Here is a 13,623-nt window from a genome sequence, read left to right as displayed (position 1 = left end):
ATCCGATTCTCATCGTTATTTCGACCTCGTCCCCCTCAACGGTTATTTTTGTAGCCGTCAGATGTGGCATTGTTGTCGTTCCCCTACGTCTCGTTATTAGTACCAAAGGTGGATGGTTATTCCTACGTGAAAAGTATTTGTTGGCTTCGTGTCTTCATGTTGTAGGGGCACTACTTCGTAGAATGGCCCAAAACCTTACAAATATCGCACATTGCCTTCTTAGGACATGCTCCCTTTGTGTTTGCTTTTTCTTTACAATCGATCAGAGTAACGAGAATCGCCATAAAATCACCTGAATCGGCGATTCAGCAATTAGATTCAGCAATGGCGATTTTTTTGGAGTCGGAAATCGCCATTGCCGATTTCTTCAGGTGAATCACCGATTCAGGCGATTCATCCAAAAAATCGCATGAATCGCCTGGAAAAATCGGCATGAATCGCCCGCGGCCAATAAAGTATAGAGTTGTAAAATTTTAAAAAATTGCTTGTTTTTTTTACTTTGTTTTTGACCTATTCTCTTTGTTATAACCCTAAAGGGCCTTCTATTTGTTTAACATGAGTAGAAGAGAGGAAAAGTGAGAGAGAAGAAGAGAAAAGAAAAGCCATAGGTTTCTAACCGGCAAGAAGAAAGAGCACAAAAGAGATCAGCAATCCATTTGGGGAGGCCATCAATTGCATTGGGAGCATTAGGGAGCCAATCTCAACACTTCTCAACTCATTTGCAAGAGGTAAGTGCTCTTTTTTTTTTGGCATGTTAGTGTATTATGCATTTTTTGTTAAATTTTTATAGTTTTCAAGATTTTTAGTTTAGATCTTGAATGTTCTTTATTTTTACTAAGTTGCAAACTAGGGTTTGTTGTTTTGTAGCTTTTATTAGCTTCAAACTTTGATATTTTACATATAAATTTTTATTGCAGCAGCCTTTGCTTTCATTTTTTGCAAATTCGCAATGGGTAGAAAAGATGAATGTTGGAAATATAACGAAGAGTTTCCTGGAAGAACCAAATATCAAACAAAATGTATTTTTTGTAAAGAAAAAATAACTTCTGGGGGTATTTATTGATTGAAATACCACATTGCTGCTATACCTGGACACGATGTTACAATTTGCACTCACCAAACTCCTGAGGCAAAACGCACTTGCTTAATGGCATTAGAAAAAATTGAAAAAGACAAAGCCAATAGGAAAATGCAACTTGAAGGGTTAAGGGGTATTGGCTCCCATGTTCCCGCATCCGCATCTGCAACCGCATCCACATCTGCATCTGCATCAACTTCTGCATCTGTAGGTTGTGTTGGAGAGGGTTCTTCTAGGCCTCCTTTTTATCCTAGTTCTTCTGCTCGTGCTAGTGCTAGTCGGTCACATACTGAAACAGAGTCCCACACCAACCTATTGCAGCCTAGAGTGCGGAAAAACAGAATGGATAGTTACTTTGTGCCCCGCACTACTCCTGGTTCCCAACCCACGCTTGAGGGCATGGGTTTGAACAAGGAAATTCATAATGCTGCCAGAAAGGAGATACGCAAATTTTGGTGCTTTTGCAACATTCCATTTATTGCAGCCAGGTAATTGATTCTTTTTTCGTTATTTTCTTTAAAGTTAAAATTAAAAATAAAAGTAAAACTTTAATTATATTTACTTGTTTTATAATTTGAGTCTTTGACATCTAAATTTTTATTTGTGACAGGGCTCCTTATTGGCAGAACATGATAGATGCGGTTGCTATTTGTGGTCCGGGGTTTAAAGCCCCAACTGAGGCTGAGTTGAGCGGATACCTCTTGGATGAGATGGTAGAGGACATGAGGGCTGAGCTCGAGGAGAACCGAAAGGAGTGGATTGCAAAGGGTTGCACCATCATGACTGATGGTTGGACAAATAGGAGGAATAGAACACTCCTCAATTTTCTTGTATCCTGTGGAGGTAATTGATCATTCTACTTTCCTACATACATAATTGTAAATTTTGATTTGTTGAATGCTAATTTGTTGATGATCCATTTAATTTTAATATTCTAATTCGTTGTTTTGTTACTTGTAGGATATACCATGTTCATCAAATCCATTGATGCTTCCGCACATGTAAAAAATGCCACATACTTATGTGAGGCTATTGAGGAAGTCATAGCAGAGGTGGCAGAACAAAATGTGATCCAAGTGGTGACGAATAATGCAGCAAGTTATGTTGCTACAGGTAAACTTTTAACTTTTCAAGTTTTGAAAATAAATTTATTTGAATTTTGAAATTTGAATTTCTAATTGACTTAAAATTGTTGTAAGTAAACTTTTGATGGAGAGGCACCCCACCATATTTTGGTCCCCTTGTGCGGCACATTGCATTGACCTCATGTTGGAGGAAATTGGCAAACTTGAGTTTGTCAAGTCATGTGTGGAAAGGGCAAAAACATATGCAAATTCATTTATAATCATTCATTTGTCCTTAGCACAATGAGGAAGTACACAGAAGGCAAAGAGTTAGCTCGCCCAGGTATCACAAGGTTTGCCTCGAATTTCATCACCTTGTAGTCCTTGTTGACATCAAGGGATGAATTGAGGAGCATGTTTGTTGGGCGGGAGTGGATTTCCTCTTCCTATGCTACGACCACTGTAGGGATAGATGTGGCGGATTGCATATTTGATGAGGATGGTTTTTGGAAACCCGCTAGAGAAATCCTACAGGTAAATTTATTGCAATTTAACATTTAGTATTTTACTTTTACTTTAAGTTATATTATTTTATATTTAAGTTTTGACTCAAGTTTTTTGTTTTACTTTATATGTAGGTCACTGAGCCCCTTGTAGCTTTGCTACGAACTGCTGATGGGGAGAAGCCCTCTATGGGCTACATTTATGAGGGCATGGATAGGGCCAAGGAGGCCATCAGAGCCCAATATGCAGGAGTGCAGGAGAGGTATGGCCCTATTTGGGACATCATCGATAGGAGATGGCAGAATCAGCTCCATCGACCCATCCATGCAGCAGCTTACTTTCTGAATCCGGCATATCGTTTCCGTCCTAAGTTCAAGGCGGATGCGGAGGTTCTCACTGGCTTATACACAGTGATTCAGAGGTTGAGTAGCGATGAAGATAGCGCTGCTGCGATTGTTGAGCTAGACCAATTCAACAATAAAGAGGGGCCACTTTTCTCTGGCAGGATGGCCATAAATGCTTAGACAACACTACAGCCAAGTAAAAATTAAATAATATATTCAATGTTCATGAATCTAGATTCTAATCTTAAAGTTGATTATGTAATTTTAGAGTTAACTTGTAATTTGTAAATGAGACTAATTGTTTCTATTTTCAATTTTTCCCTTATTGCAGATAGATGGTGGCAAATGTTTGGGGCCACAACCCCAAAACTTCAAAAAATTGCCATTCGTATTCTGAGTCAGCCAAGCAGCGCTTCTGGATGTGAGCGCAGTTGGTCCATGTTCGAGCACATCCATTCGAAAAGGAGAAACAGGTTGACAGTGCAGAAGTTGAATGATATTGTCTTTGTTCATTACAACCTCCGTCTTAGGATCAGACAGATTTTGGGCACTGAATCCTCTCCGATCATTTTGGAGGAGATTGATCCAGAATCAGAGTGGCTCACAGAGGTTGTGAATCCAGTCTTCACTGAGGAAGACCGTGTGTGGGTTGACCAGGTGGATATAGAGGTTGAGGCAGCTAGAGCACGTTCTTCAGGCATTGGTAGACGCACACGTGCACGCATAGGCACAGGCCCTAGCGACGTTCATGAGCCCATCTTACATGCGGGAGATATGGCTCGGCAGTCCTCTAAGACCTACATTAGACGCCTTGCTACTAGGCAGACTGGATACTCAGAGGCTGAGGCTGCAGCCGAGCTTCAGGATGATGTTGAGGATGATGATGATGACTATGAGTTTGAAGCTTGAGCTGGAGCCTTGTTTTTATATTTTGTTTACAAATATTGATACTAAATCATTGATAGACATATGTTTCAAACTTTCATGGATCTTCATCTTAGATTCTTACATACATTTATGATTTGATGTCTTATGGATCATCTTACATACATTCTATGATTTAAATCATTGTGATCATTTGATTTCTATTTACTTCAGCTAGCCTACAATTTACATTTTAGATAACATAGTTACATATGTGATGGATTTTATGTTTCATGTTTATGTATGTTAAGTTTTAACTTCTATTTGATGATGTTATAGTGTGTTTAAGTTATATTCAATAAAGGGTGCATGAAATAAGTTTTAAATTGTTAAAATCTTTAAATTTAAAGGGTTTTTTCAAATTTGCCGATTCATCGCCGATTCATTGCCGATTCACGATTCGTTTCGGCCTTGCCGATTCCGATTCTTGTTACTTTGCAATCGATACACAATATTTCTCCCTCCTCTGTACGGTTAGTTGTTCCCTTCATGGACTTGAACTCCTTCCTTATCCGTTCCATGTCCTTTTGGAGAGCCTGTACTTTTCTTGTTGGGTTTGTCATCGCTGTCGGCACTACTTTCCTCTTGAGAGGACTCATCCCTCTCATAGGAAAATGAGAATTTGCTTTTCTTCTTTTTCTTTGTCATCTTGCCCTCACTTTCCAAGTTCATGGCACGATCGTAGGCATCTGTGTATGATGTGGGCAGGACTATCTTCATCTTCCTTCTCAGTGCCCCGCAGCGTCCTTCTACGAACCACCGCTTCTTTAATTCATCCACAAGTTGAGTACCCATCCTGCTAAGAACATCCTTGAGCCTTTGATTGTAGGCTCGTATGTTTTCCTTTTTTCCTTGTTTGCAATTGTAGATCTCGGCAACAACCTCGTTGTCATCCCGTAGCAGTCGAAATTCTACTTGAAATTCTTTCTTTAGGTCATCCCATGTGGTGATTTTCGTCTTGTCCATATCTGAGAACCAATCCATCGCCACTCCCCGTAGGCTAGCTGGAAACTGGTTCAACCACTCCTCCGAGTCGGTTACCCAGTTGGCGGTCCATATGGTTTAACATGTACGACAATGGTGTACACGGTCTTCCTTCCCGTCACCTGTGAACTTTGGGAGTTTTTATTTCTGAGACATTGTGTTTCTTGTCCTTTGATGACCACTCAATTGTGTCTCAGAACTATTTGGAAATTGTCCCAACGGGTTACTCTGACCATCGTGCAGTGTCCCTCCAACACTTTCTCGGGCCCTGGTGTCTTTTGTTGGCCTCGCCTCCTTTCCTACTTCTTCACAAGTTCCCTCTCGTAGTGGTGTATAGGATGAATGTAGAAACGGTTCCCTTGTCTCCTCGAGCACAATTAATTTGTGTTGAGTTTTCTCAAGCAACACCTGGTTGCTCCTTACTCATCGTTCTGGCGAATTGTGGCATCCTTCAATGGTTCCTGCGCCCCCTGCGTGGTTGCCTTCTACCACACTTGGTGATTCCTCTGACTGCCCCACAGTCCGTTCTTCGGCAAGTTGCCTTAGCCACCGCCTTCGTTCGGCTTGGATTATATCTCCCCACACAGATTATAATTAATCAATATCCTCCCTCAAGTTCCTACTTTTATTTAAAAGATTGGGCATTTGACATATACCATTATAATAAAAAACAAAACCAAACATTCTTTTATTTATTTAATCTATATACATCATGCAGTCGACTCATGCGACAATTACAAACCCTTGAGTGTTCTTAGTACCATGGCACAAAAGCTCATGGTTTAGCTTTGCGACTCTGTGCGTCTCCCTCCTCATAGAAAGTCTTTAGGGTTTCTTGACAACATTCCTCTTGTTCCACTTCTTCCCTACTTCTCTTCTGAGAAAGGTATGCTTGTGCAATTAAACGGGGAAGTTGGTCTAGGAATTCGGTGTTGGGCTTGCATGCATGGCATTACACCGTGTTTTGTATCACCTCATTCTCCACGGCTTCTCTCCATACGAAGGTTTTGAGGCTTACGCAGTACAGGATGTGGAAGTTTTGGGTTGCCTTGTGCTCGCCTTCCAGGAGTTTTGTTTCATCGTCCTCATTTTTTTTCCAATTGTTTGGCACGGGTATTCCCATTTACCCTCAACCTTTCATTCACTACAACTCTGGATTCAAACTGGCAATAACGCCAAATGTTCAGCCCGTAAGTGAACAAGAAAGAAACATATAACTTAACAATGTAAAATATTATTCATTCATCAAATGCTTCCATACATAACAATAGTGTTCCATACAATGATGCCAAATACGTAAGTGTATGCCACATTTATAATATCTGACACGATGCCAATGGAACGACACAACCATGCCCATACTAGTAACCATCTAACTACCCAATTTGCCGGACAACAGCATGTACCCGGTACTAGGGTACGTGCGTACGCTTAACAAGGGGTGTGGATATGTGTACCCATGCAACCCAGCATAAAACTGATTTAAGTTAGTTGAATCCCATTTTGTTGTACTTATCAGAATTGGTTATAAGAACCATTGAGTCCCAAACATGATGTCAAAAAACCTCGCCTTTGTTTTAGGCAAGCAGCAAAAATTGCCACTACACCATTTATATTATAAACAAGGAGAATTATTTGCCTTGACAAAGGTTCACACTCAAGACACTGTTCTATTACATTGTACTGAATATTTTGCATATCATCGGCATTTCCAGCTGTAGCTGCCCACGCTAGGAAAGGAACGTCCGTTGTAATGATGCCCCACACCCTTTTCCATCACATTGCCAAGTTGGCACATGACCACTCCTGTCCTGTGACTATTGCGTTTGTCTAACGTCATTGAGATTTCCCAAAATCTTTTTCACATTCTCCACATGTTCTGCAGTTTTCAAAATTCAGTGCTTCTCTCCGCCACTGTTTCTTTCCCAAACTACGTACTTGCCTTTCAAGGCCCTTCCTACGTGCCATTTGCAAACACTCATTCCTTGCAAAACCACATCTGCCCCTCCCACTCTTTGCTGGCAGATCTGTATCAGCCTTGCATTAATTCACTCCTCTGCCCACTTCACATCCCACTCATTTGAATTCTGTGCACTAGTACCTCACATTAAGCCAAGCTTTACCATCTCTGGGTTCCCATATCTGTGCATTATTACCTTGAGTTTTAATTTGCATTTGCATGTGTATGGCAGCCTCAAACTTGAGCTCTGCAGAGTCGGCATTCAACAACAAGGACTCTTATCTGTGCTCACATTGTCTCACCTGGTAGATGGAGTATTGTGCGCCAAATTACAGCTTATTAGTTTGGGCTCATCACTCACAGCACGCATAATCTGATGAAATCCTTACTCTGCTGTTGCAAATGGATTGTCCAGAGTGCTTGAAATGTGAGATTGTTCATTAGGGAAGAAATTCTGTCTCCACATACTCTTTACCCAGTCAGATTGTGTCCATTTCCCTTTCAAACACACGTGATCTTTTACAGTCTGAGCCTGAGTTACTCCAGTTAGCTCACAAAGTGCTTAGGGTTGGTGTCATTTCTGAAAGATCTTTGCTTCTTTCACTGCAAAATTATGATCTATGGTCTGGCAAGGCAAGGATTGGAGGCATTTTACCTCACGATAAGCTTGACAGAGGTTATCCGTATGATCTCTTGAATGATGCTATGAAATACAGTTTGAAAGTCTTCGTTTTTCGTGCTCTTAACAGGGTTTTAGCAAGCCATACTGATTATCTCAGGCAGCCATTGGTGAAGCTAGCAAAATCTAAAGTGCCTTTTTACACTGCTCCAGCGCGATCATGGCAATAAAGAACAGTGTGGTGATCTTCCAACTGATTCATATTTTAGCCTTCAACATGCACGCGGTCTTCACGGGAGGAGCCATAGCCATGCTTCCTGCTCCAGGGTCCCGAAATATGTTCCTTCATGCCCACTGAACCAGCATACTCATGAACAAATGAATGAATGAAACCCAGTTTTTTATCACGGGATAGTTTTTTGTTGGAAATTTTGGTTATATCGAAAGAGTCTTCTGCAGTAGTTACAATGCAGAATGTTTATAGCTTTAAGTATTTGTGTTGTGCAGCATGGATATGTATGCTAACAGGGCAATAATAGTATTAGGTCTTCATCTAGTTTTTTCCCACTGGCACTTACAATTTACAGCAGTCATTCTGTTAGTCTGCAACTATGGCTTTTGCCATCCATTTCTATACGTTAAAGCTATAAATTTTATTAATATAATATAAAGGCTTTGCCTTTTGTTTTATATATATATATATATTTATTTATTTTGCATATCAGAATTCTGATGTTAATTGGCAGCTACAATAAGTAAACTAACAAGCCACACTGAACAAAACATTAAATAGCAAATACAGAAGACCTTTAAATCAGTATGATTATTTGATAATAATATTAGTAAATACAGATGAAGCTTAAATAAGTATGATTATTTGACAAGAACATTATAGCATATTTTTGCATCAGAAGTATCATCCACGTTCAGTATTTTTAATTTTATTTGATGAACTTGTGTAATGACTACAAAGATTAGTATCAATTTTATTACAGGAGATAATGCACTATCAAGTAAGGAATACTGTTTATCTTAGAAAGCACATCTAAGGGTTATCTGTTTTGTTTAAAATCACCTAAGCTTGCATCCAGAGACCAGCCTTCTCCAGTGACCACCATTACTGCAGCTTACCTTACATGATTTCCCAAGGATAGTTTGGCAAAAGCACATAAGGAAACATCATCTCAATGGTCCTATTGATTGTCTTATTACTTGCTTCTTGTTAGAATTATCATTGCTCATATGTTCTTTGCTCCCAGAGTCCTTTGCATCCTAAAATAACCTTGGGGTCCTGAAAATGAACACTTAGCAAGCAAGGAAATGGCATGGGTAATCAAGTTGACAGAACTGAAAATAAACATTGTTTTGGTATGGGACTACGTTCACCCAACTCTACAGGTTTCATCCCAACCATGAGAAGGCATTAAATGATAGGATAGAAAGGAAGAGAAAAGACAATCTGGGCAACTCCTAAAATAGAACTGGCTAGGAGGAGCAAAAATAATAAAAAGGCTTACCTTGTGCTCAAAGTAGCTTGTACCTTTCAAATCAAATCTAAAGTCCAATGAAGATGAAAGTTCCCTATAGCCCATACCTTCTGTAAAAGGAAATTCCTTCCACTAATTTTCCCTATCTATCTAATCAAGAGGATATCCAGAATGCAAAAATCATGCACATATTGTACACTTTAGCCAGAAGTTGCATCTCTCTCTGCGAGCTCATTGCTTATATGTTTGCATGCAGCTTCAAATCTCATATCATTCCCAATAAGGCTATTATCTCATACTCTTCAAATAATCTTTTTTTGTTTCTGACTTCATCAAGTTCCTCACTGCATCTGAAACAATTTGAATCTTTAGATGGATTCTATTTTTTTATGCACTTGATAGGAACATGTTATAAGCTGTTGGAAGAAAAATCAGATCATTCTTTAAAGAATGAAAGCCGTAGCCTTTATGAGGCAATTGATTTAGAAAGACCTCTATTGTACGTTTATGATTTTGTCTCAATCCTTCTAGCTTCCTGTTCCTTGAGGTCTACGCCACAATATTCTCGTCTCCCACCTCAACGTTTGCTGAGACATCTGCAGCCCCTTGTAATGTGATAACTTATACCAGATTCTGTAAAGAAATTTATCAGGATTCTTACCTGCAAACTCAAGCTTGTCAATATCATTACTATTCATATAGAACTTTACATCTTAGGATTTCTGATTTGTACTATTAAGTACATTCTAAGATTTGCTAATACTTTCCATATCACCAGATTCCAACTTCACTTTGTGTTATTATTATACTCCTTAAACCAACAGCGAAAGAGACAGCTTTCTCCTTGTTGACCACCAAAGCACTCCCATATAGTTTGATACTAAGTCCAGAGACTTTGTTCGTGCATCTAAACTGGCTCCAAATTTTTCATGAATATCAGTTTGACAAGAGATGTTACTTTAATCAAACTATTGTCAATCGTTACTTGAAACAATATGATCATACTCAACTTCAAATCTGCTACATCAGCCTTTCTGTTCTAGAATTTGCATATATTAGTGCAGTATTCATAAAAGAATCATAAATGAAAGATATAGGGATGTTGGGGAATTGTTGTTGATGTTGGGTAATCAGGCCATTACCTGCCTTACCTGCAACCTGAAAGAAGGCATACAAGCAAAAATCTGAAATCTACCATACAGACCACCAGCATGACATGGTATATCAAAAATATCATCATTAACTGAAAATTTGTGTGAACTGAGAACCAAAGCATATATCTTCATCTACAGCTTCTCCTGTTTACCATTACGGTACAAGAGCTAATATTCATTGAATGCCTTTCAGCCAGCGACCAAATGCTTGGGAAGATGACAATTTCAATAGAGATAATCATCACAGGTATAGCAGATAGCTCCTGCAGCTACCAATCTTCAACCAAAAGGAAGAAAGCCAAGGATGCTAGGAGACGAGAAACTATGTAGTGCCTGCCCCTAAATCGCATTTCTGTTATCATTGTCAAATTCTTTTAGGTCGATTTTATGCATTAATTAGTTTTAGAGATACTGGATTTACAATATTATGATATTATTTCATGACTTGGATTAGTGATATATTAGTGATGATTGCTTAGTTGATTTCATTTCACGTGTTGTTAATGATGTCTTGATGATTCCTAATTAGTAAATGTGGTTTCTTTCATAACAATGTTAACGTGATGTCTTTAATGATTATTATGTTGTATTGATAGAGATGCATTATTATATGTATGCATTCGATATTATACTTGTGATTTTTATGATACTTACCCCATACTTGCATGTGTATGGTGCGCATGTTTATTTTATCTTTCTGTCTGATGTGTTTGATGTGGTTAGGGGAGGGAGTCGTAGTCACCTGCTAGTCGGGATTTACACGATGCACCACTCCCCGCCATTGCCTATTTAGTTTAGATATACATTATATACATGTACATGCTTGTCTTTTAAGCAGGATGCAGGTACCAGGCATTGACTTCCCTAAATTGCCAAAATGAGCATGCCCAATAACAAATACTCAAATGGTGAGAATGGGGAGATAATGATCAGGTCCAATCCCAGCCATAGCCTAAAATACTTGTCCTGCAAAGAGGACTGTAACAGACTGTCTACCCTTTTTAAAACCCGTGAGTCTTTTGTGCGTATGTTGTTTTATGAGTCTTTGATGAATTTTCTATTAAATAAGTCTAATTAAAAGATTTAATTAATGATTTAATTTAATGAAAAATTATTATGACATTTCGAATATTTAATTAATTGAGAAATTAATTAAATAAAAAGAATGGAATTCGAAGATAAAAGTTATAAGATTAAATTTAGAACGTGATAATATTTATTTAATTTAATAATAATATATTTAGAGTTCATTTTTAAATAAATGCTAAATATTATTGTTATTTAAGTTAATAAATAATTATCAAATTAAACGTTCAAAAATAAATTAAGAAGTGAAAAGATATTAATTTATGAAAAAGATTTAAGTTCGGTTGATGCATGTATGAGACTAAAATATAGGAAATTAATTAAAAGATAAAATATGTGAACTTAGTAAAGATATTTTAAAGTGCGCATGAGATTTAAAAAGTTAATAAATTAATTTAAAGCGAAGTCAAGTGGAAATTAAATAAAGTAATTTAATAATTCATTTGTCTTAATTAAAAGCAAATTGATGGTGCATGAAATAATTAATTAAATTAAATAATTGTAATTTAGAAGTAGGGGTGACAGAAACCCTAAAAGGTAATTAGATTCTATATTAGAGGGTTTCGGGTCATTATTGCACACACAGGTTTGAAGAGAAAATCAGAGGGTTTGGGAAAAAAGGGAAGTTTTTCGTAGCTTAAAGGATTTCGCTTGCAATAAGAATCTTTATCTAACTACCAAAGTTTAGCATCAGATCCAGGTAGGATCTCGTGGTTTAATTGTATAGTAATTTTTGCTCTTCAAACTTCTGTCTGCTTCGTGTCTGTTGCATGTGTTATTTTTCTGGTATGCAAATAATTGTTCTTGATTGAAAAATATTTGTACATGGCCTAGATGGGTACTTTGCTGAGTATATTTTGGAGAATTGTATTTTAATATGAATAAGACTGAATAAGAAATCAAACAAATATGGGAATCTATTAGATAATTGAAATCGGGCTTGAGATTTAAAAGATAAATGTTGTTTTTTTTTTTAATAGATTTTAAGAACAGAAATTTATTTAGGGAAAAGTTTGAAATAAAAAGAAAATTTTGAATTAGAAAATTGAATGGTTAAATTTGGTTTCCCTATCAGAGTAATTATGTACATGTTATTAAAAAATATATGTATATATTTAAAAAGGTTTTGGAAAGGAGAGTTTTATTAGTTTTATTAAACTTTATATAAATTAAAATTTATAAAACATAATTATAAAATTTTTAAAAGGATATATAATAAGTTTGTTTCTTTATAAATAAAATAAATAAAAAATTAAATTTGTATGGGGTTTGCCCCCCCCCCACCCGCGACGTACAACCGTCGGTAGTCTCTACTGATGCAGGTAACGCACAGACGAGCTGCCGCAGGCCCTGCGTCAGCAGGCCTGCCGCATGGCAACAAAGCCTTTGAAGGCTTGCGCTTGCTTTATAAGCAATGCGCCTTTTTTTGCATATTAAAAATTTAAAAAGTATTTAAATCGTTTTTTTATATAGTTTTCATTAAGTTTTAAAATTAAATTAAATTTATATTATTAATTATTAATAATTTTATATTATTATTTATTAAAATTTATTATTAAATTAATAATTATATAAATTATTAATAATGGACATACGGTTTAATAAAATTAATAATTGACTTAATTAAATTTGATTTAATTAAGAGTTATTAATATCGAGAGTTATTTAACGAATATGTAAACTTATCTATTGTTGTTAATGATCGTGATTCAATTAAAATTAGTAAAGTGTTACTTTTATAACTTGAAGAAATAAATGGGTATACTCAGACTATTCTTTTAGGAAAAGTGATCATAACTTTATATATTTGAGTCGAATAAACGAATGGGTTATTGGGTGGGATAAATTGAGAATCTTATACACTTAAAACATTCATTGAAATGCAAACTGAAACTTTACTTTTGACTCTATTGTGTAAATCAAACCCAACTATGAATTGTACTGTTTGTTTGTGTTGTCTATGCTTTGGGATTTTGGAGTCGGTTAGATGTTGACCAGTCTAGGATGTAGACCAGAGGCTTTGTGAGATTTCTTTTATACCATGTAAATTTTGGAGTCGGTTAGATGTTGACCAATCTAGGATGTACACCAAAGGCTTTGTGAGATTTCTTTTATACCATTTACATGGCTGGATGTCATGATGTGTTTTGTGATTCAAATTGAAAATTACGTTTATGAGGTTTACTTTGTGGAGCATTTATATGTACTTGGATGGGAGAACCATCTTATTATCAGGTTGCCTATTAAGGAATCGAGTTTGATCTTTATGGGTGTTGTGGTATGGGATACAACTGTGTTTTTATGTGCTTAGGAGAGGTTGTCTAGATACATGAATTGGGAGTGGCTTGCAGTAGGGGTCTGAGACCCAAAGTGGTCAGTGCCAATGTAACCTAATGCAAGTTATGTAATAAGTGATAAT

At 37.0% G+C, this 13,623-nt stretch overlaps 3 protein-coding genes across 3 annotated transcripts in view; 2 read left to right on the top strand and 1 right to left on the bottom strand.

Annotated features, from left to right (window-relative positions):
- LOC149562193 (Protein kinase superfamily protein) overlaps positions 1 to 13,623 on the bottom strand; it is a 32,705-nt gene that overhangs the window by 12,368 nt on the left and 6,714 nt on the right. The window lies entirely within an intron of this gene.
- Positions 1,708 to 2,241, top strand: LOC149562195 (uncharacterized). Its single transcript, XM_089825738.1, has 2 exons — positions 1,708 to 1,921; positions 2,039 to 2,241. The coding sequence occupies exons 1-2, from the start codon at positions 1,708 to 1,710 to the stop codon at positions 2,239 to 2,241; spliced, it is 417 nt and encodes a 138-aa protein (XP_089681864.1).
- Positions 3,111 to 4,076, top strand: LOC149562194 (uncharacterized). The gene is made up of 2 exons (XM_089825737.1): positions 3,111 to 3,186; positions 3,322 to 4,076. Exon 2 carries the CDS (start codon positions 3,336 to 3,338, stop codon positions 3,897 to 3,899), a length of 564 nt encoding a protein of 187 aa, XP_089681863.1. The 5' UTR covers positions 3,111 to 3,186; positions 3,322 to 3,335; the 3' UTR covers positions 3,900 to 4,076.

Source organism: Cupressus sempervirens, chromosome 4 (assembly GCF_028749045.1).
Source record: "Cupressus sempervirens isolate cs-2001-9-10 chromosome 4, ASM2874904v1, whole genome shotgun sequence".
Classification (NCBI taxonomy): domain Eukaryota; kingdom Viridiplantae; phylum Streptophyta; class Pinopsida; order Cupressales; family Cupressaceae; genus Cupressus; species Cupressus sempervirens.
Note: the sequence above shows the minus strand (reverse complement) of the source record. Positions and strands in the feature narration are given on the sequence as shown.

What these genes read in the sequence shown, in the direction of transcription:
- LOC149562194 (XM_089825737.1), top strand. Translation starts at nt 3,336, where the DNA reads ATGTTTGGGGCCACAACCCCAAAACTTCAAAAAATTGCCATTCGTATT.
- LOC149562195 (XM_089825738.1), top strand. Translation starts at nt 1,708, where the DNA reads ATGATAGATGCGGTTGCTATTTGTGGTCCGGGGTTTAAAGCCCCAACT. An exon ending in TTTTCTTGTATCCTGTGGAG is followed by an intron (nt 1,922 to 2,038) that starts GTAATTGATCAT and finishes TGTTACTTGTAG; the next exon opens with GATATACCATGTTCATCAAA.